Source organism: Canis aureus, chromosome 34 (assembly GCF_053574225.1).
Source record: "Canis aureus isolate CA01 chromosome 34, VMU_Caureus_v.1.0, whole genome shotgun sequence".
Classification (NCBI taxonomy): domain Eukaryota; kingdom Metazoa; phylum Chordata; class Mammalia; order Carnivora; family Canidae; genus Canis; species Canis aureus.
The window spans coordinates 27533056-27560504 of NC_135644.1; the positions used below are offsets into that span (position 1 = coordinate 27533056).

The window sequence follows — 27449 nt, forward strand, 5'->3', positions numbered from 1 at the left end:
TTTATCATAAGCATAATAACTAGGAAAAAGACAACAAACAATCCGCTAAATCATCTAAAAATGTCATATTTCATGCAGTGGTGATTATGCAATAGTACTTAAATTAAGGATCATCAGTGCACATTCTAGCATACTGTACAAGTTATAGATTGTTACTGAGGGGGAAAAATGTTGCTGCCACCCCAATATATGCTTTTGGAATAGTGACTATTTTAAGCTGGTTATTTTTAAGGAACTGCAGAAAAAAAGAGAAGCTTTGAGAAACAAGTAGAAATTACCATGTTGTAAGAGATATTCAGGGACCCCTGGGTGGCTCAGCTGGTGTGTCTTTCTCGGAAGGGCCTTACTATGGCCTCAGGCCCTCTGCTGCCCTCTCCTGGCTACAGCTACTTCTGCTGCCAAGGAGGTTAATTCATCAGGCGGGATGGAGTCCACTGGGACCTCTAGCCCAAGGCAACGACAACAGCTAGGCCAGGGATGACACTAGGTTTCATCTATACTGCACATTCTCATCAGTAGGTTTACTAGCTGTGCGACCTTGAACAAGTTCCTTAATCTCTCTGTGCTTCATTTTTCTATTGTGTAAAATGGGATGATAATAGCACCGACCTTGATCAAATGTTTTATTATTCATGAAGCAATTTAAACTGCCTGGTAAGGTGCCTGGGTGGCTCAGTAGGCTAAGTGTCTGCCTTTGGCTCAGGTCATGATCCCAGGGCCCTGGGGTTGAGTCCCGCATCAGGCTACCTGCTCAGCAGGGCGTCTGCTTCTCTCTCTCCCTCTGCCTCTCCACCCTGCTTAGGTGCTCTCTCACTCTCAGATAAAATAAATGAACAGTGCCCAGCATATAGTAAGTGCTATACAAATATTAAAGAAGTTTAAAAAAAATAAATGAAGGGTAGCAGATTTTGTTACCTCAAAATATGCCTCTTTGGCATAAGGATTATTTTGAGCTGATTAGTTTTGAAAAATAGCAGACACTGAAGAAGCTCTGAAAACAGAGTAGAAGTTTCTCTTATACAGGGGAAACTGATGTTTAGGAAGAAAATTTTAACTTGTGTGTGTCTTTCTCTCTGTACCAGAAGAAAAATGACTCTGAATCACAGAAGAATCTTACCAACGGAAAAGACATGCACTTAAATCTGCCTAACAACTTTACCCTTGTTTACTATGTTTTTCCTGGTAACTCTTTGTCACTGCTTCCCTCTACCCCCAACACATACCTTTTCTTCTTTTGTCTTTAGCTGAAGATGATATTTAAATTGGTAGTTTGGGCCATTTCAAGAGTTTACTGAGTTACCCTGGGTATCTCCCTTGTAAACATGAAGTACATGTGTTAATAAACTTCTGTTCCTTTTTCTCTTGTTAATCTATCTTTTATTGCAGGGTTCTCCACCAAGGACTCAGAAGAGTAGAAGCACAATTATTTTTCCTCTCCTACACAAACAGTGTGTTGCGTAGGGAAGAGCTGGTGATGACAAGAGAGAACATTTTAGGGTCTTTTAAAGATGTCTTCCAAGGACATGGGAAAAGGGAATGAGGGCAGAGTGCCAGGCAGTTTCACACCTACTAAAGATCCTGAGGAGCTCAGCCTTACATGCAGTTTTATTTTATTTATTTTTAAAGATTTTATTTATTTATTCATGAGAGACACACAGAGAGAGGCAGAGACACAGGCAGAGGGAGAAATAGGCTCCATGCAGGGAGCCTGATGCGGGACTCAATCCCAGGACTCCGGGATCACGCCCTGAGCCAAAGGCAGACGTTCAACCACTGAGCCACCCAGGCGTCCCCTTACATGCAATTTTAAAGGTCAAATTTATAATTATTTGCCAACATCTATTCTTCTCCCCTTTACAAATGACCTGTAGCATGTTCTTTTGGGAGTAATATTTATTCATTTATTCTATAATATAAATTTAATAAAAATAATATGTATATTTACTGAGCACCTACCTCATTCAAAGCAAATGGTTCAAGCTGGAGACACATTTAGACAGGCTAAGCAGGTCTCTGCCTAGATAAATCTTAGATTTTGGTTGGTGAAAGAGACATTATATGGATAATTGTGCACTCAGTTTTTTAATCACAATTAAAAAAGAGTACTCTGAAGGACAAACATAATGTGAAACAGGATTCCCATCCTAATCTGGTGGGTCAGGGAAAGTGCCATTGAAGACATGATATTTCATCTGAAGAGCTGATAATTTAATGGAGCTGGATAGGAAGGGGTTTTTGCCTTGAGGAGAAGAAAAACATTCCACACAGAGGCAGCAGCATGGGCAAAAGGTTCTGGAATCATTTTGCACTATATGAGATCCAAAAAAGAAAAATAATTAATGTCTTCCTTTAAAAAATAAAAGATTGGTGAGTCTTCAGAATTAAGATGGTGGCATAGTAGGGGGACCCTGGGCTTGCCTCATCCCTCAAACCCACAGCTAGATCAACATCAAATCATTCGAAACAACTAGGAAATGGATCTGAAGAGTAAGATAACAAGTGGCACAATTGGAGGGAAAAAACATGGCAGATATGAAGTTTGGACACATGAATTGGGGAAGACAAAAGCTGCAGTGCCCCGGAAGGGAGAGACCCCTTTTTGGGGAAAGAAGTCAGGGAGGTAGGGAGGGAGTGGGAGAGAAAGCACTGAGTAGATATTGTGGCGTGAGGATCCCCTGGGTCACACTGGGAGAGATCACTCCTCTTCTTGGAATACATTTGGAAGAGCACATATTGCCTCTCCAAGGAAAAAAGGCCAGCTGGGAGCCACTGAGCAGCCGTTCAGCAGCAGGGGACACAGGTACACACAGAGGGCAGAAAATCTGGTGCTTTTTGCTGAATCATAGATTCCAGGCACCTACACAGCCCTGCGACTGCATTTCTGGGACAGGATGGTGCCAGTGCAGTGTTGTAAGGCTCTCTTCTGGAGAGGAGAGTGGGTCCTTGCCTTGCGGGTCCTATAAGATTTGGAGTTTTGAATACCAGCTACCTGCCAGAGATAAAATACAGAACTGCCCACAGCTGGGCAGACAGGTAGAGGGCAAGGATCTGACCAAACCCCGGGAAATTGTTCAATTATCTGTGAGGGCCTCCTGAACAGTAGTGGCCATGGGTTCCCCATTCCCCTCCCTGGGGACAAGATGGCAGGACGATGCCATCTTCCACCACCACCACCCCTCCCTCCTCAACACCCAGTCAACCAGCACTGTAGAACTCCAGAGAGAAACAAGCACATCCACTGGAGGATAGAGTCACTTACACAAAACCCCATTCCCATGCACTGGGCAGGGGTTTCTTTACTAGGACAGGTCTGACTGTAAACCAACCCAGCCAGCCTAGCTCTCAGAAGACCAACTCCTGACATGTACCAACACTACTGATCATAGAGTGCTCCACAGTGTGTTAACTTTACTTCTGGTAGAAATAGGACCATGCTTTCTTTTTGAAAAATTTTTCAACTTTTATTTTTATTTTATTTATTTTTTCCTTGGAATCAGATTTATAGTTTTTTGTTCATTTTTTGGTTTTTTTCCTTTTCTCCTTTTTTGGATCAAGCTTCTTTTTTTCTTTCTTTCTTTTTCTTTCTCCTTTTTCTCCCTTCTTTCTCTCTATTCTTTGGAATCAGGCCTATAGTTGTTTGTTTGTTTGCTTGCTTGCTTGCTTTTTTATTCCTTTTCCTTTTCTCTTCTCTTGGATCAGGTCTTTTTTTCTTTTTCTTTTTTTTTTTTAAACCACGCTTATCTTAACAAACAATTCAAAGCACATCTAGTTCAGGTCCAAACACTCCCCATGGTAAGCAAAGAGGACTCTGCAGAGAACTGACCTGTGGGAAAGAATAGTTAAAACACAGCAGAGTGCACACAGCACCGGAGAGGAGTTACCTTAAACTGTCACCTATAAAAAAAGGGGCCATAAACAAGCAGACTGCTGCTAAGCAGGTGCTGCTGGGAAAGCTGGCCCTTGACAATAATAAGATCTTAAAATGGCATCTGCCTTTATTTTATAGTACAATTGGAAAGATGGTTAAAAGTAATAAACCCAGCTGATATGTTTTATGAGTTGGTAGTTAGCAGTGTTTACTGTGGAGGAAGATTTTGGAGAAGATACTGTCTGCCGGCCGCCCCCACCCCCACCCCGCACCCCAAATACCCGCCTCCCTCCTCAGCAACGAGATTCCCAAGCAGCTGGAAGGTGGAGGGTCCTCTGTACAGAAGCAGGCAGCAGCCCACCCATCATTCCTCACTCTCCTCCCTGCACTGGCATTTCAAAGAAACCAGAGTGATTTGGAGAAACACTCTGAAACACCAGAACCAGTGTCTCAGAAACACCAGAAACACTTCCTGAAGCACCAGGCTCTGGAAAGTGTAGGACCCCTTATTTATACAGTATAACTCTCAGGGGAAAGAAACATAACATGCTTTCATAACACACAAAAGATAGAAACCTAGATATAATGAAAAGATGAAGGAATTCTCTCCAAAAGAAAGATCAAGAAGAAATCACAGCCAGGTATTTGCTCAACCCAGATATAAGCAATATATCTGAATAAGAATTTAAAACAATAGTCATAAGAATACTAACTGGGCTTGAAAGAAGCATAGAAGCCACCAGAGAAACCCTGGCTGCAGAGATAAAAGACCTAAAAAATAATAAGGCCAAAATAAAAAATGCTATAACTGCGATGCAAAGCTGACTGGATATAATCATGACAAAGACGGAAGAAGCAGAGGATTGAATAGGTGATACAGAAGATAAAATTATGAAAAACAATGAAGCTGAAAAGAAGAGGGAAAGGAAGCTATTAAAGTATTAAATCATGAATATATATATATATATATATATATATGTATATATATATATATTCAGTGATTCCACAAAGTGGAATATATATATATTCAGTGATTCCACAAAGTGGAATAATATTTATATCATAGGAGTCTCAGAAGAAGAAAAGTGGGAAAAAGGGGCAGAAAGTTTATTTGAATAAATTATAGCTTAGAATTTTCCTAATCTGGGGAAGGAAACAGGCATTGAAGTCCAAGGGGCACAGAGGACTCCCCTCAGAGTCAACAAAAACAGGTCAACACCAAGATATATTATAGTGAAACTTGCAAAATACAAAGAAAAAGGAGGAATTCTGAAAGAAGCTAGGGACAAAAAGTTCTTAACCTACAAGGGTAGACTCATAAGGTTAGCAGCAGACCTAACCACAGAAACTTATCAGGCCAGAAGATATTGGCACAATATATTCAACGTGCTAAATGGCAAAAATGTGCAGCCAAGAATACTTTATTTAGCAAGGAAGACATTCAGAATAGAAGGAGAGAGAAAGAATTTCAAAAGCAAGAAAAGCTAAAGGCTTTAGTTTAAAAACTTTAGCTTATGGGCACTAATCCATTTTTGCAAGAAACAATAAAAGGGATTATGAGTGGGAAAAAGAGACCAAAAACAATAAAGACTAGGAAGGAACAGACACAGTCTATAGAAACAGTGACTTTACAGGTAATAAACTGGCATTAAATTCATATCTATCAATAATTACTCTGAGTATAAATGTACTAAGTGCTCCAATAGAAAGACATAGGATATCAGAATGGATTAGGAAAAAAAAAAAAAAAACATCAATATGCTGGTTTAAAGAGACATATTTTAGACACAAAGACACCTCCAGATTGAAAGTGAGGGGGTGGAGAACCATCTATCATACTAATGGACATCAAAGAAAGCTGGAATAGACATCCCTATATCAGACAAATTGGATTCTAAGCCAAAGTCTGTAATAAGAAATGAAGATAGGCACTATATGATAATAAAGTGGTCTGCCCAAAAAGAATATGCAACAATTGTAAATATTTATGACCCCAAATTGGGAGCATCCAAATATATAAATCTATTAATAACACGCTTTAAGAAACTGCTTGATAATAATATAATAATAGTAGGGTCTTTAACACCCCATTCATAGCAATGGATAGATCATCTTAGCAGAAGATAATAAATAAGGAAACAATCGTTTTTAATGACATCCTGGACCAGAAAGACTTAACAGATATATTCTGAGCATTTCATCCTAAAGCAGCAGAATACACATTCTTTTCGAGTGCACATGGAACATCCTCCAGAATAGATCACATCCTGGCTCACAAATCAGACTTCAACCAGTACAAAAAGATGGAGGTCCTACCATGCATATTTCCAGACCACAATGCTTGAAGTCAACCACAAGAAAAAAATTGGAAAGACCACAAATATATGGAAGTTAAAGAACATCCTACTAAAGAATGAATGGGTTAACCCAGAAATTACAGAAGAAATTAAAAAAAAAATACAAGGGAGCAAATGAAAATGAAAAAACAATAGTCTAAAACCTTTAGACACAGCAAAGGTAGTGTAAAGAGGGAAGTATATAGTAACAGAAGCCTTCCTCAAAAAGCAAAAAGTGTCCAACGACACAAACTAGCCTTACATTTAAAGGAGTTGGAAAAAGAACAGCAAATAAAGCCTAAAACCAGCAGAAGAAGGGAAATAATTAAAATCGGAAAAGAAATAAATGAAACAGAAATGTAAAAAACAACAACACTAGAACAGATCAACAAAAATAGGAGCTGGTTCTCTGAAAGAATTAGCAAAACTGATGACCCCCTGGCCAGACTTATCAAAAAGAAAAGAGAAAGGACCCAAATAAATAAAGTCTCAAATGAAAGAGGAGAGATTACAATCAACACCACAGAAATAGAAACAATTACAAGAGACTATTATGAGCAATTGTATGCCAACAAATTGGGCAATCTGGAAGAAATGGATGCATTCCTAGAAACATATAAACTACCAAAACTGAAACAGGAAGAAATAGAAAATTTGAACAGACCCATCACCAGCAAAGAAATGGAATCAGTATTCAAAAATCTTCCAACAGACAAACAAGAGTCCGAGGGCTGGATGGCTTCCCAGGGGGAATTCTACTAAACATCTAAAGAAGATTTAATACCTATTCTTATGAAGCTGTTCCAAGAAATAGAAATGGAAGGAAAATTTCCAAATTCATTCTGTGATGCCAGTATTACCTTGAGCCCCAAACCAGAGAAACACTCTACTAAAAAGGAGAACTACAGACCAATATCCCTGATGAACATGGATGCAAACAAATTCTCAACAAAATACTGGCTGATCAAATCCAACAGTACATTAAAAGGATTATTCACCATGATCAAGTGGGATTTATTTCTCGGCTCCCGGGGTGGTTTGATATCTGCAAATCAATCAGGGTGATACAGCACATCAATAAAAGAAAGGTTAAGACCCATATGATCCTCTCAATAGATGTAGAAAAAGCATTCACAAAATTGAATATCCTTTCTTGGTAAAAACCCTCAAGAAAATAGGGAAGAAGAATCACACTTCAACATCATAAAGGCTGTAAATGAAAGACCCACAAATAATGTCATCCTCAATGGGGAAAAATTGAAACTTTTCCCCTAAGAAAGAGGACAGAGATGTCCACTCTCTTCACTGTTGTTCAGCATAGTATTGGCAATCCTAGTCTCAGCAATCAGGCAAGAAGAAATGAAAAACATCCAAATCAGCAAGGAGAGGTCAAACTTTCACTGTTTGCAGACAGCATGATACTCTATATAGAAAACTGGAAAGGCCTCCCCCACCCCCAAAAAGAATTGCTAGAATTGATACATGAATTCAGTAAAGTCACAACATATAAAATCAAAGCACAGAAATCTGGTGCATTTCTATACACCATTAATGAAGCAACAGAAAGAGAAATCAAGGAATCAGTTCCACTTACAATTGCACCAAAACCATAAGATACCTAGGAATAAACCTAACCAAAGAGGTAAAAGGTCTGTACGTTGATAACTATAGAATAGTGATGAAAGAAATTGAAGATGACACAAAGAAATGGAAAAATGTTCCATGCTCATGGATTGGAAGAACAAATATTGTTGAAATGTCTATACTACCTAGAGCAATCTATACATTCAATGCAGTCCAGATTAAAAAAAACAAAACAGCATTTTTCACAGAACAAGAACAAATAATCCTAAAATTTGTATGGAACCAGAAAAGACCCTGAATAGCCTAATACTGAAAAACAAAAACAAAGCTGGAGGCATCACAACCCCAGACTTCAAACTGTATTACAAAGCTGTAATCATCACGACAGTGTGGTCCTGGCACAAAAACAGACACAAAGATCAATGGAACAGAATAGAAAACCCAGAAATGGACCCACAACTATATGGTCAACTGATCTGTAACAAAGCAGGAAAGAATATCCAATGGAAAAAAGATAGTTTCTTCAACAAATGGGAAAACTGGACAGCCGCATGCAGAAGAATGAAACTGGACAGCTTTCCTCCACAACATATAAAAATAAATTCAAAATGGATGAAAGACCGAAATGTAAGACAGGAAACTATCAAAGTCCAAGAGGAGAAAACAGGCAACAACTTCTTTGACCTCATCTGCAGCAATTTCTAGATACTTCTCCAGAGGCAAGGGAAACAAAAGCAAAAATGAACTATTGGGGCTTCATCAAGATAAAAAGCTTCTGCACAGTGAAGAAAACAATCAACAAAACTAAAAGGCAATAGATGAAATGGGAGAAAATATTTGCAAACGACATATCTGTTAAAGGGCTAGTACCCAAAATCTATAAAGAACATATCAAACTCAACTCCCCCAAAATAATCCAGTTAAGAAATGCACAGAAGACATGAATAGATATTTTTTCCAAAGAAGACATTCAAATGGCTAATAAACATATAAGAAAATAGTCAACCTCAGTCATCATCAGGGAAATGCAAATCAAAACCACAATGAGATATCACTTCACACCTGTCAGAATGGCTAAAATTAACAACTAAGGAAACAAAAAAGGCTGATGAGGATGCAGAGAAAGGGGAACCCATTTGCACTGTTGGTGGGAACACAAACTGGTGCAGCAACCCTGGAGAACAGTATGGAGGAGGTTCCTCAAAAAGTTACAAATAGAACTACCCTACAACCCAGTAATTGCACTACTAGGTATTTATCCAAAGGAAACAAAAACGTTGATTCAAAGGGGCACTTGCACCCTGATGCTTATAGTAGCACTATCAATAGTAGCCAAATTATGGAAAGAGCACATGTGTCCATAGATCATGTATTGTGTCATATATAAAAATCATGTATTGTATTATATTTATATATAATGGAATATTAATAGTCAGTGACCAAAAATAATGACATCTTGCCATTTGTAACAACATGGGTATGTTGTTTTATGCATATTTTCTCTTAGTTTTATGCTAAGCAAAATAAGTCAGTCAGAGAAAGATAATACTATATGATTTCACTCATATGTGGAATTTAAGAAATAGAATATAGTAGAAGAGATGGAAAAATAAAATAAGATAAACACAGAGAGGCAAACCATAAGAGCTTTAACTATATAAGACAAATTGAGGGTTACTGGAGGGGAGGAGTGTGGGGGGAAGAGCTAAATGGGTGATGGGCATTAAGAAGGGCACCTGAGATGAGCATTGGGTGTTACATGTAGGTGATGAATCACTAAATTCTACTCCTGAAACTAATATTACACTATATGTTTAGTACCTTGAATTTAAGTAAGAAAAAAACTGACCTCTTAATTCAGTGGTCACTATGATATTCTGAGAAATTAATACAGCAATTATTATTATTTTTAAAAGCACTTGGCTACATTAAACTAACCCCTTTCTGTTTCCGTTTGTCAGAGCATTTCATATGGTTTTAATCTAGATTTATCTAGATTGGATCTAGATGACTAATCCCTAGAAAATGCTAATCTACATTACAAAGAATCATACATCTTTTAATTATAGTCTGTTCTCAAACTGACACTTATTTTTTCAGTTGTATTCGATGCTATTGCCCTACCTGGCTCCTTTAGGTCTTGAAGGATTTTTTTTTCCAATTTTTAAATTACTGGAGTACAATGAGTCAAATTGTCATATGGAAAAGAATGTAATTTTTTTTTTTAAAGAATCTAAACTTTAAGGAAGCTTGTTTTCATGTTGTTTCTAACAGAAAGCCAGTTAGTGAATCATTCACTGCCATGAAAAATTTTTTGTATATCATGTTTGTGAATGTGCATGCATTTGAATTCACATTTTCAATGTCACAAGGAAAATATCATGTGACTTTTAAATGTATTTCATCGAAACTTAATGAGTTTTCATTGTGTCATAAAACAAATTCTTAAATTAAAAAAACAAAAATAAAAAAATAAAAGGGAAAAAAAATAAAAGGGAAAGGTTGGTAAGTTGCACATGTTTTCCATGATTACCTGTTTTTTCCCAAGGGCAGACTGTGTTGGTGCTATATAACTTTATAGGCATCATGCAACATCAATAGGGAATATTGAAAATAAATCTGATTGGACAAAGGGGAAAGTTCATGGAGGAAGTGATATTAGGGCTTCAAAGGATGATTTGGACTTCAATAAACATAAATAAATTAGAGAATAAGAAGCTACAGACCAGATGAGTTATTCTAAAATGAAAAGTTTTGGTATTAGCAAGATGGAAGCATTTTTGTTGTTGTTGTTGAATTTTTCCTTAGGTCTTTTCTCTGGGCTTCTGAAAATACACCGTGGAATCTGCTGCCAGAACCACTTACAATAAAGTTGTCCTATTTACAGGTTTTTTGATACGCTGTTTATTCTTTAATGAATAAGAAACGATGCCATTATCCCTTACAAAATAGCTGGGGTTTTACTTGAACAAAATCCGTTTGGAAGCGTTAAGCTGGTTACACAGAACTAATATGCCTCAAGGTGGTCATTCTCTCTGGATTAAAGCTGTGGAACAATTGTGTCTCCTGTTACAAGGAAAATGACAAAGGGCCATTATGAAAATGGACAAAAATCTCTGTTCCCAGAGGGGGACTGACAAGCTGAAAGTCCCCCTCGCCTTGCCAACACAAAAGCCTGATTGCCTCAGATTGTTTGTTTATGTAAATCAAAAGGCTGCCATTAATTCAACCAATGGAGCTGCCCAGTGACAAAGAAGGTGGTGATTGGCTGGGTGCTTTGCTCCTGGCAAATCTGACAAATCCTATTGCTTTTGTTGTAAGCTCTATCTGGACACCTTTGGGAAAAGCAGCTTGTTATTATGTACTGAAGTAGATACTTTGTATTCTTAGAGTAGGAGTTGGAACAGTAGAACCTGAAGGGGTAAGAACATACTTATCAAGGATCTTTTTGCTCAGTTTCCCCAAAGCTGTCTCCGCGTCTTCGGACTCAACTGTACAGCATGACAGATGTTCCAGGGACACTCAGCCAGGCGGAGTGCAATGGGGATACACCACCTGAGAATGGTCAACAACCCATCACTAAAACAAATGAGGGAGCCAGTGATGTGGCTGGTACCCGACCATACTACAGGGTAGAGCCCCATCTTGAAGACCTACCCACAGAGGGAAATCAGGAGAAAAGTGAGAAATTACAAGGGAACACGCTAGTCAACTGGTCCACCGATGAGAAGATTCTAAAAGGTAAAATATTTTCCTTCTCTTTGATTTGCTTAATTTAATTTGTAAACTCATGTGTGATTCTTTTGATAAACTGTTATGACAGGAATGTGCTGTCCATCCTCTCACCTCTGTCTGTCCCTGGCCAAATGTGGCCTCTTATTCTAAGGGGCTGGATAGCTAAGGACCAAACCTCTGCCTCAGGTCAAATCCAGGCTTATTTATTTGATAGATTTATGACCCTGGACAACTTCCCGAGTTTCCTAAAGCCTTAGCTTTCTCAGTTAGCAGGAGATGGAAATATTGGTGCTGACATTTGTAGGGTTGTCATGAGGATTACTAAGTGTTTCTTAAATGTTAACTACTATTGATGATGATGATGATGATGATGATGATGAACAGCCCCATTATTATTTAAGCAAAGGGAATTCAGCATTTCAGGTTTTCCTTCTGAAATATATCTAAATGTATCTGAATTCATGGTTCTATATCTTATATAGATGGAAAAAGAGATATTATACTTATGTTTATAAATGGGAACCAATGAAGAAATGAGTTGGGAGCATGAAATAGTTGATTTTAGTGATCACAATTGCAAATCAAATAGATCTACCTAGCTGGAATCTAAATTGATAATTTATTTAAACTCAAACTGCTTAAATATTACAGTGTCAATCTTGTGGGTTTTCCCCCCCAGAAAAACCAGAAGAGAATCTCTTTATTGTTCATAAGGCTATCACCGATCTTTCTCTCCAAGAAACAAGTATTGATGAAATGACATTCAGAGAAGGTAAGAGGAACTTCCATTTTGTACACAGACACTGTCTGACTGAATACGGATGGCAGTTTTTACATGGGATGTTGTGTGAGCGTGATGTTGAAAAAGCAATCCAGGCAATGCCTTCAAAAGCTTAAAGCTGCTATAGGCAGATAAGGGAGTCGTCCTGATTATCTGTAGGTTTCACCTTAAAATGTATTCCAGAAGCATCAAGCCTGAGACTGCATGGATTGGTATAACTGATTGGCAAGCCTTGACATGACAATATGATATCAGCCTCTTAATGAGTTAGGCCACTAAATCAATCCATTTGTAAAATTTGTTTAGCATCTTTAAATCTGTGTCAGGCATTTGTGAAATGTGAATGTTTCAAAAATGGGTTTATCCTAAAAGCTGACCATTTACGTACATTTTAAAATAATATTAAACATTTATTTGACCTATAGAAAAATTCTAGGCCTCTGATGTAAGCAGAAAATGGTTACCTAATTCTTGTTAAAGAAATCTCCCAGATCATGAAGCTAATTTTAATTCTGTTCTTTTAGAAAATGAGGGAATAAAAGGAACATTGATTTTTAAGTGACTTATATTTTAAATAAACTCAAGAGATTAAGAAACACAAGATCTTTTAGATTTCACTTCTAAGAAGTTATCTATGTTGAAGCAATTTCCAAATCAAGTGCAGGATAAACACGTATTAATTAATCACTCATTTCCTCTTTTGCAACCATAAACATCTTATCTCAAAATTGAAGTCGGTTCATTAGACCTGAGCAATTTAGCTTAGTTAGGACCTTAATAGGCAAAATATGGAAGGGATTATTTTTTAAAAAAGTATTAGAACATCACATAAAATAGTAGATGCCAAGGGAGACAGAGATGTGAATGGCAGTTTCTTGGGTTTGTCCACTGTGCCTGGACACCTCTAAGACTACCTGCTGTCCCTACGTAGTGATAGAACAGCCATTATTGTAGTAATGTCATAAGGAACAACCATTATTAAGCTTTTACATTATCACAGGTAATTTATAAAACTTAAGCCTTAAGTCCCATGAAATGAACTGAATAACTGCTTTGCCCTAGTCTTTCTGTTTCCAATGTAGCAAGTTCTCAGAGACAGAGATCTCCAAGTCCATCTAGAGACTCTTTCAAATTCTTTTTTTAGGATTTATTTATTTGAGAGAGAGACAGAGAGAGAGAGAGAGAGCAGGAGGAAGGGCAGGTAGAGGGAGAGGGAGTCTCAAGCAAACTCTGGGCTGGATGCAGAGCCTGCCTGGGGCTCCACCTCATGACCCGGAGATCACAACCTGAGCTGAAACCAAAAGTCAGACACTTCACCAACTGAGTCACCTAGGCACCCTGAGACCCTTTCAAATTTCCAATCAGCAAGTCCACTGGAGACACCAGTTTGCTAGGATCTTTCATTTTTATCAGAGAATGAAAGCAGTCTGGATTTTCTAAGTAGATGGTGTCAGGGTGAATTTTTCCCTGAATGAATCCTTTTGTGTTTGGTGGAACATATGTTTTTCCTGTAAGACACATGTTGGTGTCTTCTGTTTTCACAATGACAAACAGCTATAAAGTCTCCAAAGAGAATACTCCTGGGTTGAAAAATAGCAAGATGCTAAAAATATTGAGGGAAAGCTATAATTTAAATTCAAGATGTAATTTTATGCATGACAACTCCATGCCTGAGTCATGATGTGAGCAAAAAGATCAGCTTCTTTGGTTCTTGTGGAAAAATAAGAATAAAAGAAAGCTTATAATTATGGAAAATATTCTAACATACATTTATTTATAATGTAAAGAACATTAACCGGGTACCAACAAGCAGATAGGAACTGGTACAACTAGCTAGGAATAATAGTCCATCCTTGCCTCTATCTCTTTTTCTAAGTTTACAATCTGATTCCTGTAGCTGGGAAAACAAAAAAAAAAAATGAAAAGAGAATGAAAAATCTTGACTGGAAATGGACTTGTGGATACTTTCAGTGAAAGTAGAAAACTGGTGGGGAAAGACAAAGAGGAACATGGCCTCTCATTTTATTTAAAGACTCTTACGGTGTTGAAAAGGAATAGTGACAAAGGATACAATCTAGACAATATTTTGGAGTCACGCATAGACTAAAGCTTCCCACAGAAGTCTCTTTAGAGGCGAAAGCCCAGAGAACAACCTCACTCTGATTAATTCTTTTTAGCATGCTCAATAAATATTGTTAAGGATATGCTGATGTGATCTATTTGAAAAGTAAAATTTGAAATGAATTAAGCCTTGTAAAAGTCACCACATGGTGTCAAACAACTTGAGTTAATTAGTTGTTATTAGGGGTATGTCTAATGTGACAGCTAATCTAGCCCTATATAGCAGTGACCTCAGCATGATTTTTAAAGGTTGGCTCAATGACAAGTCTTAGACTACATTGTCGGTGCTTTGGCGGGCTTGGTGTCACAGTTAGCCCAGCGTATGACACCTGGCTTCCACCCATGGCTTCCAGCTCCTCTTTCTGTAACTGGTACTTTAGCACAACTCTGAGAAGCTTGGTGGCAAAACCTTGGTGGCAAAAACTGACTGTGTTACTCTGAGCATGCCCAGATGTGGGAAGTCATTGTTTTAACTACTAGAAGAAAGCCTTTTTTCTCCTGTGAGATATTTTAAAATTTTTTCTTGGGGAATGTGTGTGTGTGTGTGTGTGTGTAAGAGATAGGTCCAAATATATTTTATTTTCTATGTTCACATTTCCAGTCACCACAGGTTAGACAGGATTTTTAAAAGTCTGCCTAAGGAATACCAGTTTCACTAAGATACAATAGTCTACAACAATGACAAAAAAATTGCATGGTCAAATGAGGTTGAGGCGTCAACTTCTTTGAGGTTTACAATATTCATTGGCATTTTATTTTATTTTATTTTTTAAAAGATTTTATTTATTTATTCATGAGAGACACAGAGAGAGAGAGAGGCAGAGACCTAGGCAGAGGGAGAAGCAGGCTCCATGCAGGGAGCCTGACGTGGGACTCGATCCCGGATCTCCAGGATCATGCCCTGGGCTGAAGGCGGCACTAAACTGCTGAGCAACTGGGGCTGCCCTCATTGGCATTTTAAAGAGTTGGGTAAATTCTGAAGCTTACTTAACTGTGTTTAGTGCAGTATTTTACAAACTAATTTGATAGTACAAATCCATTTTATTGTGTAGACGGAACATATTATTAACCCACAGAGTAATAGCCTATAAATCATGTGTGGGAAAATGATTGTCCAGAAAAATAATTAAAAAATAAGAGTTGGGTATCTCAATTACCAATTTGATTTTGCTACAGGCCACCAATGGGAGAAGATTCCTCTGAGTATCAGTAACCAGGAAATAAGTAGAAAAAAAGAAAGGATTGCTGAACAACCTCTAGAAGAGAAAGAAGAAGAGGATGGGAAGAACAAAGCTGACCAGGCAACTGAAATTGAATGGTTGGGATTTCGGAAACCTAGCCAGGTTGAGGTGTTCCATTCCAAACATAAGGAGGAGCAAGAGGTTTGGGATGAAGAAATTAATGATGATGATGACGATTGCAATGATGATGAAGATGAAGTTCGAGTGATAGAATTTAAGAAAAAAAATGAAGAGGGTTCTCAATTAAAAGAGGAAGGTGATGCAAATGAGGACTCCCCACTGAGCAGCCCCAATTCCCAGCCTGTGACACCTGAGGAGCAGCCAACCTTTGGGAAGAAGGGTGATATCTCTAGAAATGCTTATTCAAGATACAATACAATATCCTATCGAAAAATCAGGAAGGGGAACACGAAGCAAAGAATTGATGAATTCGAGTCTATGATGCACTTATAAACTAAATGGAACTGAGAAATTCTCCTGCCCACTAAAGCAAAAGCTAATTCTATTTTCCCGAAATGCGTCTTTGCAGGTCTTATTTGAGTTGTCCCCTTTAAAGACGTGAAAGCTTAATCTCTGTTTCACTGCAGAATAATATGGAAATAATCCTAGACAAAATTCAGTCTGGTAATCAAAAAGCTCTAGATTCATTCGTGGGCATTTGCTTTTTAAAATTTCACTAATACAGCCTTGTGTGATAAGCACTAAACAGCAAACAGCAAGCACCCCTGGAGAATCTGGCATGATTTAGCTTTAAAAGTCGCAACACTGGGAAATACAGTCATTAAATGAAAGAGGACTATTAGAAGTGACCTGTATTTCTTCTGGTGTCTTTCTTCTTGTACACTGAGGGTGCTAAAAGTCTGGTATTAAACCTCTCTTTCTTTTAAACATGTTTTTATAGACCTTGGCAATAAGCTGTCCAAAATGCTTTGCCTTTCCTATTATCTTCAGAAAAAGATTTTAAGTGGTTTTCCTTGGCATGTACAGAGTGAAAAGTCTGTATAGGCCTCCTTCCTAGGTGTTACCATTCACTGAATTTTCTCACTAGAGGGGCTGAGCAATTGTCAGGAAAATTCTGTTGACTAATTGTTGGCTTTATGTGCTCAAGATGAATAAAATCCATTGTGAGGTTGATACAGGGAGGGGCTAGAAGATTGGTGGGCAATAGACTAAAGAGTCAGATAGTTTATTTCTGTGACTGAAAATATAAACCTCGTCTAGCACAGTTAAAGTCATTAAAAGCAAAAATGACAGCTTTAGCACAATTTTAAGAAAATATCCCTATTACCACCCTTTCTCTTATTAACAGTATCTCAGAATAATTTTGTTTCCTTAGAAGCCCAAGACGACTCTAGTCATAACTATACTAGTTACTATGAAAATGGAAATAATTATCTTAGGATATTTTCAAAGTAGAGAGTGAGCATGTATTTTTAGTAAGAAAGCTCTGATAGTGGTTGAGAATATATAATTTACTGGACCTCAGCCCAAATCAAGATGCTTAAAATTGTGCCTGTGGAGCTTCACTCAAGCCAGTATGTCAAATAATCTATTGAATATTTATGAAAGGGAGAGTCTATATTTATATTCTTAGATAGTTTCATAATTTTTCATTTCAGGCTTCCATATATATCACCCTGAACTTTCTGTCACCACCAATAAGGATATTTTTGGCTCTGCAAATAAAAAGACAATTCCTTATTGTCTGAATGTAATACAGTCTTCATTGTACTATTCAACCCTTTGTTTATTTCTTTTTTCATTTTGTGAAAAAAACCCGGGTTAGGCCTTCTTAGATTATTGCTTATTTATGTGTAACAAATCCCACACATTCTAATAGAAAGTTCTTCAGTTCCTCCTGGTCATATAATATATTTCCATGGTATCATATACTATTATTTACTGTTTACAAGACTCAATTTTGAATTCAAGATTAAAGCACTCCTTTTATTCTTTCAAACAGATATTTTGCAACTTGATCCTATAAAAGGTCTGTCACTCTTCATCTGCGGAACCTATAGATTTCATTCTTGATCATGCAAGTTTTCAGAATAAAGCTAGGGAAATCAGGTGTCTACTGATAAATTTAGGTAAAAGATTGGTGCATTATGACAATTTCCTATTTATTTAAATCCTCTAAATCATTTCACCTGGACAGCCTATTTTCTTTTCTGGATTACTGATGACCCCTACGATTTTCTACCTAACTTCAAAACACGGTGTTGTGTTACCTGTCATGGAACAGTTGGCCTGCCATCAGCAGTGCCTGCATTTTTAATTGTTCCAGCAGAAGCACTGAATTCCTGTGGAGGTTGAGTGACTGGGTGGTCTGTGGCCACAGTCTGCCATGTCATATGGCCAAGCAACTGGCTCTAATGGGGATCCAACACATAGTAACCCCGGCCTTGTCAGTTTTGTGGCTCTTACCATATAGTTAACCAACCATGAAAGATTTTGTCAACCATGACTTTTTTGGGGTATGTTCAATGAGTCAATGCCTAGTGCTTAGGGGATGAGGCAGTGTAGCTACAGAAGAGCACTGAAACTACTCTTTGACATTAATTCCCATTGCCCTGGGCTGCCATCTTACACTAAGGCCACAGAGTTAAGTGATCATAAGTAACACGATGAGGTTAGGTGACTGATTTTTTGTAACCTAGGAAAGGCAAGGGAATGGTTCTAATTTCATGAGGGATATTTAACATATTAGACCCTCCTATAGGACAAGTTAGAACACAAATTGGTAACCATACTGGAAGATTTGCTGCTTTTACGATTCCAGGGTCGGGGTAGAAGAAAGGCTCTGGTACCTGGTAGGAGGGAGAATTGATTTATTGTGAGAATGTTGATATTTCTTACATGACTTTTAATTTTTCTTGGTTTTGGGGTGAACAGGAATTAATAAAAGCTCTATTTCTTTGTCAATATAAAATTTACCTTTCATATAATGCTACATTTGAAGACATGGAATATGTCAGAATCTATCTATCATCTGTCTACAATTTAAATAAAGAACTGCTATGTCTGACTTGCTCTCAATAAAGGTTTGTGTCCTTGTTTTTGGTGTCTAGAATTTATTCTCTTTCACTGCACTTTAAAATTTAGGAAGAACCCTTGCCTATCAGCAGCTATTAAAGACCATTAGTAAATGTGGCTTCAGAAATCAAGAGAACACCTTATTTAAATTCAAAAAGGCATTATTTATTTCAAAAAGGTCTTTTTTTTTTTTTTTTTTTTTTTTAAAAATTTTTTTTATTTATTTATGATAGTCACAGAGAGAGAGAGAGAGGCAGAGACACAGGCAGAGGGAGAAGCAGGCTCCATGCACCGGGAGCCCGACGTGGGATTCGATCCCGGGTCTCCAGGATCGCGCCCTGGGCCAAAGGCCCGCGCCAAACCGCTGCGCCACCCAGGGATCCCCTCAAAAAGGTCTTAAAATGATTATGTACACCATTGCAAAAAAAAGATTTCTGGCAGGTAGATATGTAATGTTCATGAAAAATTTGTAATATTTTTATAGGAACTGAGCTCTTGTTTTAGATACATCTTAACTCCAACAACTTGATAAAAATATATATGTCTTTATAGCCATTTAAACCATGGTGACACTTTTATAATAATTGTTTCTGCATATTTACATGGGGTAGTACTTCTGGCGCATTTTCAAATGAAGAACGGACATTTAAGTTTTTCAGAGTGATAGGAAAAACATTTAAAATAAGTAATAATAGAGAATTATGGAAAAAGATGAAGCACCAGAGTATCATAAAGAAGAAATATGTTTGACCACATGTAAAAGGCAACTACTTTTAAAGGCTTAACTTTCATTGCTCTATAAAAACAAGAAGGCTATAAAAAGTAATGTCAAAAGTTATAGCAAACATTTGCCAATATTAAAATATCAGACAGTAACATAGTAAATATGAATACCAAAATGTGTATACAGCTCATGAGGAACACGAGTGACTAAGCCATACAATCCACATAAACACAGCGACACGGGTAGTGATCAACAGCAGAAATGACCCAACAGATACATGGCAAACTACAAAACCAAAGGACAATACCTAGTAATTAACTGCCAGTGTGGGAGAATTTTGGAGATGAATTTGGAAAGTAATCTGAATTTTTAGTTAGCAACTTAAAATTACATATTTGAGTCCTTCTTTACAATAACTTAAGTTGGGAGAGGCAGAAAAATTGGGTACTTCAAAATGTTCAAATTAACTCCAAATCCCTTTAAATTCCATAGTTCCAATCTTGTTCTCCCATCAACAGAAGTTTTTAGGTAATTAATAAGAAAACTCACTAATTTGACCTTTGCCTTCTCTTCTTTTTCTGTCCGTTTCTTACAGCTAATTTGTATAAAACTAGCAACATTTGAGCAGTTGTTTGAAGGAAGAGAATTAAGGCATGTGCATAATCCTAAGTGAATAACAAATATCTTGATAATTTAGAGCTTGCATACTCCCTTCAAGTATGGAAAACAACACCCAGAGTGAAAGTCCATTGGAGATACTTTTGTCCAGAAGGTCAGATGTAGACAAAGCTGTGCACTTAAAAGAATTAAAAATATCCAAAAGCATTTCATAGTTTTCTTTATACTTGTATGTAGAAACTCTTGGTCTTATTCTCTCCTGCTTCAAAGCATAAAATATAGACTCACATATATAATTATATATACAGACATAATATATGAATATATACACACATTTATCTATATGAATATATATGTATATATACATATATATTTACGAAGATCAATTTGCTTTTGGTCAAGTAAAGATAGTTTAGGCTTTCAAAAAATTAGGTTTGTATCTATATAAACAATTTATTTTATATAGGTATTTTTGACTAATATCCTTGAACTAGCAAATACTAATCAATCAGCAATAAAATAGCCTGTTTTAAAAGAAATTATTTGTTACTTATTGTTGGCAACTATCATCATTAGAACCTCGCTGTATTAGAAGTTGTATTTGCTGAAAAATGAGAACTTTCCTGTATGTTTTTGCAAAGCAATGGTTCACATAAGCTTGCAAAGAAACCCTAATTGGAATGGTAACTACTAGTTGACCCATTAGGTTGAAAACAGAGGCACTGAATCTGCTTATTGTGATGGGATTTTTTTCCTTCCTTTTAGGTACAGGCATCACCAACACCTGAAATACCATCCATTAAACCTCATCAGGAGTATTTAACACTTTACATTGCTTACTCAAACTTGTCCGTGGAATGGCTGTTTATGAAAAATAAATATTTTGTACATTAACTTTGGTTGGTTTCCTTTTCTCACTTCGTCATGTGGCTCATAGCAATTTTTGAATAACCTACACAAAAGTTGTTGGGAAAGCACCATGGTGACAATCTACAAAATTAAGTAAAAGGAGTTTTAGTTTGTATTTTAAATTAAAGGAGTCTTCAATGTTTTACTTCCCAACTCTGTTCAAGTTGGGCAATCTGTTGGCTTTGATTAACGGTTGGGGGCAGAAAGAGTTGGCAGTATCATTTATAGAGAAGCAATTTCTCTATGTCTGCTTCTCCTTCTCATATTTGTTATAGGAAATGGAAAAGAATATGTCCTGCAAGAAGTCAAGGAGATAGACCATTGCAAAACCTGTGGGGATAGCTAACCTTAAGCCTACATTTCAGTTGGTTAGCAGAAAGGGTGTAGCTTCTATAGCCTATCTATCTATAAAGCAGCCAAGGAAGACCAAAGACATTTGACTTCATAATGAAGGGATTTCAACTGAGCCCACCTGAGTTGATGGCCCTACTTAAAGGGAAAAAAAAAAAACCCCGACAATTCATAGCAGCATGTTGTCTTTAAAGAGACTCGTTTTTTTCTTTTTTTTTTTCCCAGCTAGATAGAATGGAAACTAGATTTTAATCTCTTGCTGGTGGAATGCTCTTAGACAGTTCCTCTCAGCCATCCTCCTTGTCTGCATAATGGAAAGAGTAAGAACCTAACTCACTGAGTTGGGCACAATGGTGAGATGGGGCACTGTCAGCACCTAGCACACGGTGAGTACTCTAAGAGAATCAATTCTCATCTGTTTCCCTTTATTCACTATAAATTCTTGTTTTTATCCCAGATATTGGGATCCTTATCTGAGGCATCATTTATTTTCTGTGTTTGAACATAGAAGTTATAGAGTTGTTAAATAAAGATGGTAACTCTCTGGCCAGCCTCAACCCCACTCTTTTGCGTGAGAGCCCCTTGAAAATCATCCTAAGATGTTCATAAATTCAAGGTTGACTGGAGAAATTGAATTCTTATGCACTCTAACTGGTATCTTTGCCCCTCCACAATCTGTAAGGTAATACTATAAGGAAGGTTTTTTTGTTTTTGTTTTTGTTTTTGTTTTTTGTCTAAGAGAATATTTCCAAATTAGCTGTGGAGAAACAATCCATTGTGATTATGGCAAATGGTGGTTTTTGGCCCTGTGAATGACAGCTGATTGAATGTCAGCAAGCAGAACTGAGCAAATTTGATGCTGGTGATAAAACATGGTTGTACCAACAACAGCTGTGTCATCCTTCAGGGAGAAGCTCTGGGTAACAGTTGAAAAAGGGAAAGGAACTGTGCAAACCAGAAGGTTCAGAAGGTCTCAGATGCTCTGGTAAGTTAGTTTTTGATTGCATGGATCCTGCATAATATTATCAAAACTATGCTTGTGTTTAAGGTAACAAGATATACAGACACTTGTCTAAGAAAAAGCAATGACTCAAGGCAATCCAGGCAAAACTCTGAGGTCTCCCATAACACAGCCTCCTACTGAAGAATTTAGGGCTGAATAGGACCCTGAATGTGTCACACTCAGGGATTTCTCACTAGAAGTACCAGAGAGATAGAGTAGCATTTACACCTTTATTACAGCTTCTGAAAACAAAATTTAGAGGATAATGCTTAAAAAATGTTGGTAGAAGATTTCACAATTAGCCAATACTCTTAAGTTTAGGCCTGTAAGATTTCTAATTAGTGATTTGTTCCTCACATCTTAGGGTAATGGAGCAAATACATGGTAAAAGCTGTTTTTAAAATTCTTCCCAAGAACAAACATACCATGTATGAAAACAATCCTTTGCTACATTGACAAGATAGATTCCAAGAGAGCTTCATATTATATCAAGGTGAAGTCAGGAAGACCATAAACAGACTGTAGAAGGTCTTGGTGAAAAACATTCAAATTTCTTTCATTGGTATGCCCAAAGGTACGTGTAGCCAAACCATAACTCATCTTTTTCTGAACAGACTTGATGTGTTTTGTGGAAACTGTTTTTGAATAAAAAGAGTCTTCAGACTGGGGGCAAAAAAACCTTTCAACATTTTTGCAGTTACACAAAGAATTGCATGAGGCACTCAGCACATTCAGTTTGGTCAGCAATTCAGTTAATCCTTTGGCAACTGACTTGTGTTTTATCCCCCATATGGCTCTGTTTTGAAAAGAATTATCTCATTTTCTAGTCATTCTCTTATCTCATCTGCAATGTCAATTATCTGAATAAAACATCTTAAGTATGATGCAAATAGGCAGAGCTGTTTCCCCTTCTGAGTCATAGTTATAGCTCTGCTTTTGTGTAATTAATTGGGAGATAAAATTAAATTTTAAATAGGAAGTCAAAACTAAAGATGCCCACTTTTACCATCAGCTCAACTGAACAAAGCTTTGTTTTTTTATATTAACAAGCGTATAGCATGGCTCCAGAGACCCAATCCCAGCAAGGTTTATGTAACTCCTTTTTAAGAATGCTGTGGAGCGGATTTGTTTAGGCTGGAGTCCTGGGGCAGTGTAATGAGCCCTGTCTCTGGAGATCCAAATTCTAATCTTCATCTCTCACTATCTGGAGTGGGACTCTTAGGCAGGTAATGTGTTTTCTGGGCATGAATTTTCTTATCAAAAATCAATACAAAGGATATTTGGATTTCTAGAATCTCTTGTGATATGCCTAAGTATTGTCATACCTAAGATTAGGAACTCAATTTGGATGGAAGAAATATTGGACTCTTTCTCATGGACTCTTCCTCAAATTCATCAGTGTTACCATTAGGTCCACATCTATGGCCTTATCCCCCACCTCCACCCCATAGAGGTACGAGATTCCTTTTCTTTTCTGGTCAAGCCTAGGTCAATTTTTTCTTAACTGTCTTCCAGAGGGTTGTTTACCTCATTTTCTTCCCCTTTCATCATATTTACTTCATTTTATTTCTGCTTTGGAATCTTTTAGAGCTATTTTTAGTATGCTTCATCCCTGTGAATGCTGTTACATCTAAAGTAGTATTTTATATAAATCTTTAATTTTTTTCAGTGGTTCATTTCTGCTTTGTTTTACATTGCAGCGTGTTCAACAATTAAGTGTATTTTTGGTGACTACAGCGCACTGTGACCCAGCCCCTTTTTCTTTGTCTTTTTTTCTTTCTTTTTAAATATCTACCTAAGTCTAGGAAGTTACTAGTATGATTGTTTCTTTAAAGTGTAGTTTTAAAGGCACAGAATGAATTGAAACAATGTCCATATCTAGAACTGAATAAGCATTTGACTTCCTCACTTAAAAGTTTTTCCACTGACTCAGATTGCGAAAAACCAAAAACAAAAAACCATTATGTAGTCATCCAGATCAAAGTTCTATCATTGAGGAATATGATACTCTTTCATACTGTTAGGTGAACATGTGTGTAGCTGGGAGGGACTTCACCAAGATGACAGCTGTGTGTTTCTGAGGTCTTTTCATCATAGGAACTCAAGTAACTTTTTTAATTTAAAAAAAAAAGCAAATAAAAGAATAGGTTCCCATTGATTATACCTACTTGTGGGCCAAAAGAGCTGGTTATTATCAAACTCAATCATGAATATCACTGTACTTTCTCAAATGCTTTTAGCTTCATTTCCCGTTACCTGTTTGATTGCATGGGGGAAGCTTGCAGGCTGAGGTCCTTCCAGCACAGGCAGGAAGCAGGCAATTCATAAGGCCACAAAGAACTGAAGAAGGACTCTAATTCAACGTTAGGTTGTTTCCCTGAGCTCACTTTTGGTTTCTCAAATATTGTGGGTTTTTAAATCTCCTGTTCAAAGCTATTAATTTTGAAAATGTAAACTACCACGGAGAAATACAGTCCCCACATCCACTGTCATTTTCACAGTGTCTAATGGGTTTAGTAGATTAAAATATTAGTTATTCTTTAGTCTTCATAATATTTCTCAAATTTCCACTTTTGGTGTTGCTTCATTGGATCACAAGCAGCAACTTTCAAGGTCTTCTGAGAAACATTTCCTTCTAAGCATAGCAACTGATGATAATTTCCAAAAACAATGTGATTCACCTGGAAAGAAAGGGGATCTGGGAATGAGCCACAGAATGAATCTGACAACCAAAGTATAAAGAAATAAAAACTAATTTTAAAAAGATAATTATATTTTTGATTCCTTAGAAATTCTTCTGAACTAGATTAACAAACATGAACTTTGGACTAATAAATTTGTCTCCATCTCAATCTAACTTCTTACTTATTCAAGCTACAAGGCTTTTTAAGACTTTTACGACTTCCTCAGGAAGGAAACAAAAAATTTATTTTCTGATGATAGGTCTGATAACTGTATTATTTAAAGGAAATAATTCCATATGGCATTTACTATATTTGATGGATGATGGCTTTCTAATTGATGGTGATCATGAAAAAATAACCATCACAAAAAGTGAGTTAGTTCGTTTTTTATATTTCAAAGTGCTAGAAATGATGTATTTATTTATAAGCTACCCACCACAATCTCCAAAAGTACATAATGCCTGATGTCCAGAAAATCCAGATGTAATTATAAAAAAGTCAAAGGTATTTCAGAGGAGTTCTGTTACTGGTTAATATTTACTGAATATCTTAGAACTAATAGATAACCAACTTAGAACTTATTTATGGCTTTACAATTTTTTTCACCTATTAATTCTTTCAATTTTCCATGATTATGACAAAGATAATCTTAATTATATGTATATTGTTTTGGAATATTTTTAAAAAAATATACCAAACAGTGGTGACTTTGTTATAGTTTATTTTAAAGATGTTCCTATAAAAACATGGTCATCCTTGTAGGACTTTGGAAATATGATGCTTGAGTATGCTAAAGATTTTGTAAAGGAGTTGGCCTTGAACAAAATCATCCTAGATTATCTACAGTGTTCTGTGAGTGGATTGTAAAGAGGTGACTGGATAACTTGTTCCCAAACTAGACGCTTGATGAGGGGAACAGTGGTAGAGGGTCATTCCAGTACCTAGAAACGATTTTCTTTTAGGTGTCTATAATCCACAGCATTTGGGGTGGGCTGGCCTGGAGCATATTCTAAATGCAGGTTAGAAATGTATAATTTTAACAATTCATTGGTATTCAGGGTCAAACTCACTATTACCCTATTTCCTTCTATGAAGCTCTCAACTCCTAATGCTAAAGGGAGAGACATGTTCCTGCTATTTAGTCTTATTCTCCATTTTATTTTTAAATACTTAACATGCTTTGGAGGACTCCGGAGGCTTAGTAAGAAAATTACCAAAATACTGAAAAAAAGAAGACTATTGTCATGATACTCATCTCCATGGAAAGAGATGTATGGATAAAGGAACTTAAGGGAGAAGGCGGGATCCCTGGGTGGTGCAGCGGTTTAGCGCCTGCCTTTGGCCCAGGGCGCGATCCTGGAGACCCGGGATCGAATCCCACATCGGGCTCCTGGTGCATGGAGCCTGCTTCTCCCTCTGCCTATGTCTCTGCCTCTCTCTCTCTCTGTGTGACTATCATAAAAAAAAAAAAAAAAAAGGCAGAAGGCAGCGATGTGACATGCTACGAAGTCACAGGCATAGACAGCGTTGGAAAACATCTAATTTTTGCCATCTTAATTCAATTACCTTATTTACAAATTGGCTTACCATTTAGAGGGACTGAAATTAAACCTATATAAAAATCAGCTAACGAAGGCTTAAGTTCTCAGTGGGGCCAACCCAGTTTGTAAATAAGACCTGTGTGATTTAAGGGCTGCGCGTTCCTAAGTATCTTCTCACTAGTGATAATTTTTTTCCTGGTAACAGATTCACTTCTGGAGATGAAAAATGTGTTCTCATTCCCATCCTTTCTCACCCCTGGTCCCACCTCCAGCTTTTTTAGGCATAGGATTAAGGAAGCAGAAGGTAGTATTTGATAGATGTTTATGGATTTTTCCAACACTATGCAACATAAAATTAGTAACTTGTACACTAGTAATTCCTATTTTTTTCTAAATAACTCTATAATAGTTTTTATCACTAAAGAGAAAAAAATGTCCAGAAGGAACTAAAATATAACAGAGATGATTGAAAGGGAGGAAGATTGGGAAATGTATTGCTCAGGCCCTGATTTTGACCCGAGTAGGAAGAAAAATGTTGTGAAGGGAGCATGGTTGTCACTTACTGCAACATCAAAAGAAATGGAGGCACTCCAGGGGGAAAAAAGTGCTTACTTTCGGGACAACCCTGAGGAAAATGATAGTCTTCATTTACCCAGTGCATTTTGTGGATTTGGTGACTACTTGCTAGTGAGATAATAGAAAATTTAAGATCAGTCTGAAAAAATTGTTGCCCCTCCAAGATCTCACACCAAAGCTTATGACTTTGTATCTTGTAAAAATAAAATTGTGGGAGCCTATCAGGATTTTGATATTTATCATTTTGGGAGTGAATAGGATATAGCAGGGTGGTCTGGTAAATATTAACAGCTAAACTCCTGGATTAGTAGCATGAGTTTCTGTAAATATTCCCATCATGG

General features: G+C 37.0%; 2 protein-coding genes across 2 annotated transcripts in view; one reads left to right on the forward strand and one right to left on the reverse strand.

Moving 5' to 3' along the window:
• Window positions 1-11052: 11052 nt before the first annotated feature.
• ERMN (ermin) lies at window positions 11053-18725 on the forward strand. The gene is made up of 3 exons (XM_077883437.1): window positions 11053-11529; window positions 12203-12295; window positions 15602-18725. The coding sequence occupies exons 1-3, from the start codon at window positions 11289-11291 to the stop codon at window positions 16117-16119; spliced, it is 852 nt and encodes a 283-aa protein (XP_077739563.1). The 5' UTR covers window positions 11053-11288; the 3' UTR covers window positions 16120-18725.
• A 427-nt stretch (window positions 18726-19152) lies between these two features.
• GALNT5 (polypeptide N-acetylgalactosaminyltransferase 5) overlaps window positions 19153-27449 on the reverse strand; it is a 46734-nt gene continuing 38437 nt past the window's right edge. The window contains exon 10 of the mRNA XM_077883299.1: window positions 19153-24988. Coding sequence (XP_077739425.1) covers window positions 24848-24988 — 141 coding nt within the window. The 3' untranslated portion in view covers window positions 19153-24847. The remainder of the gene's footprint in view (window positions 24989-27449) is intronic.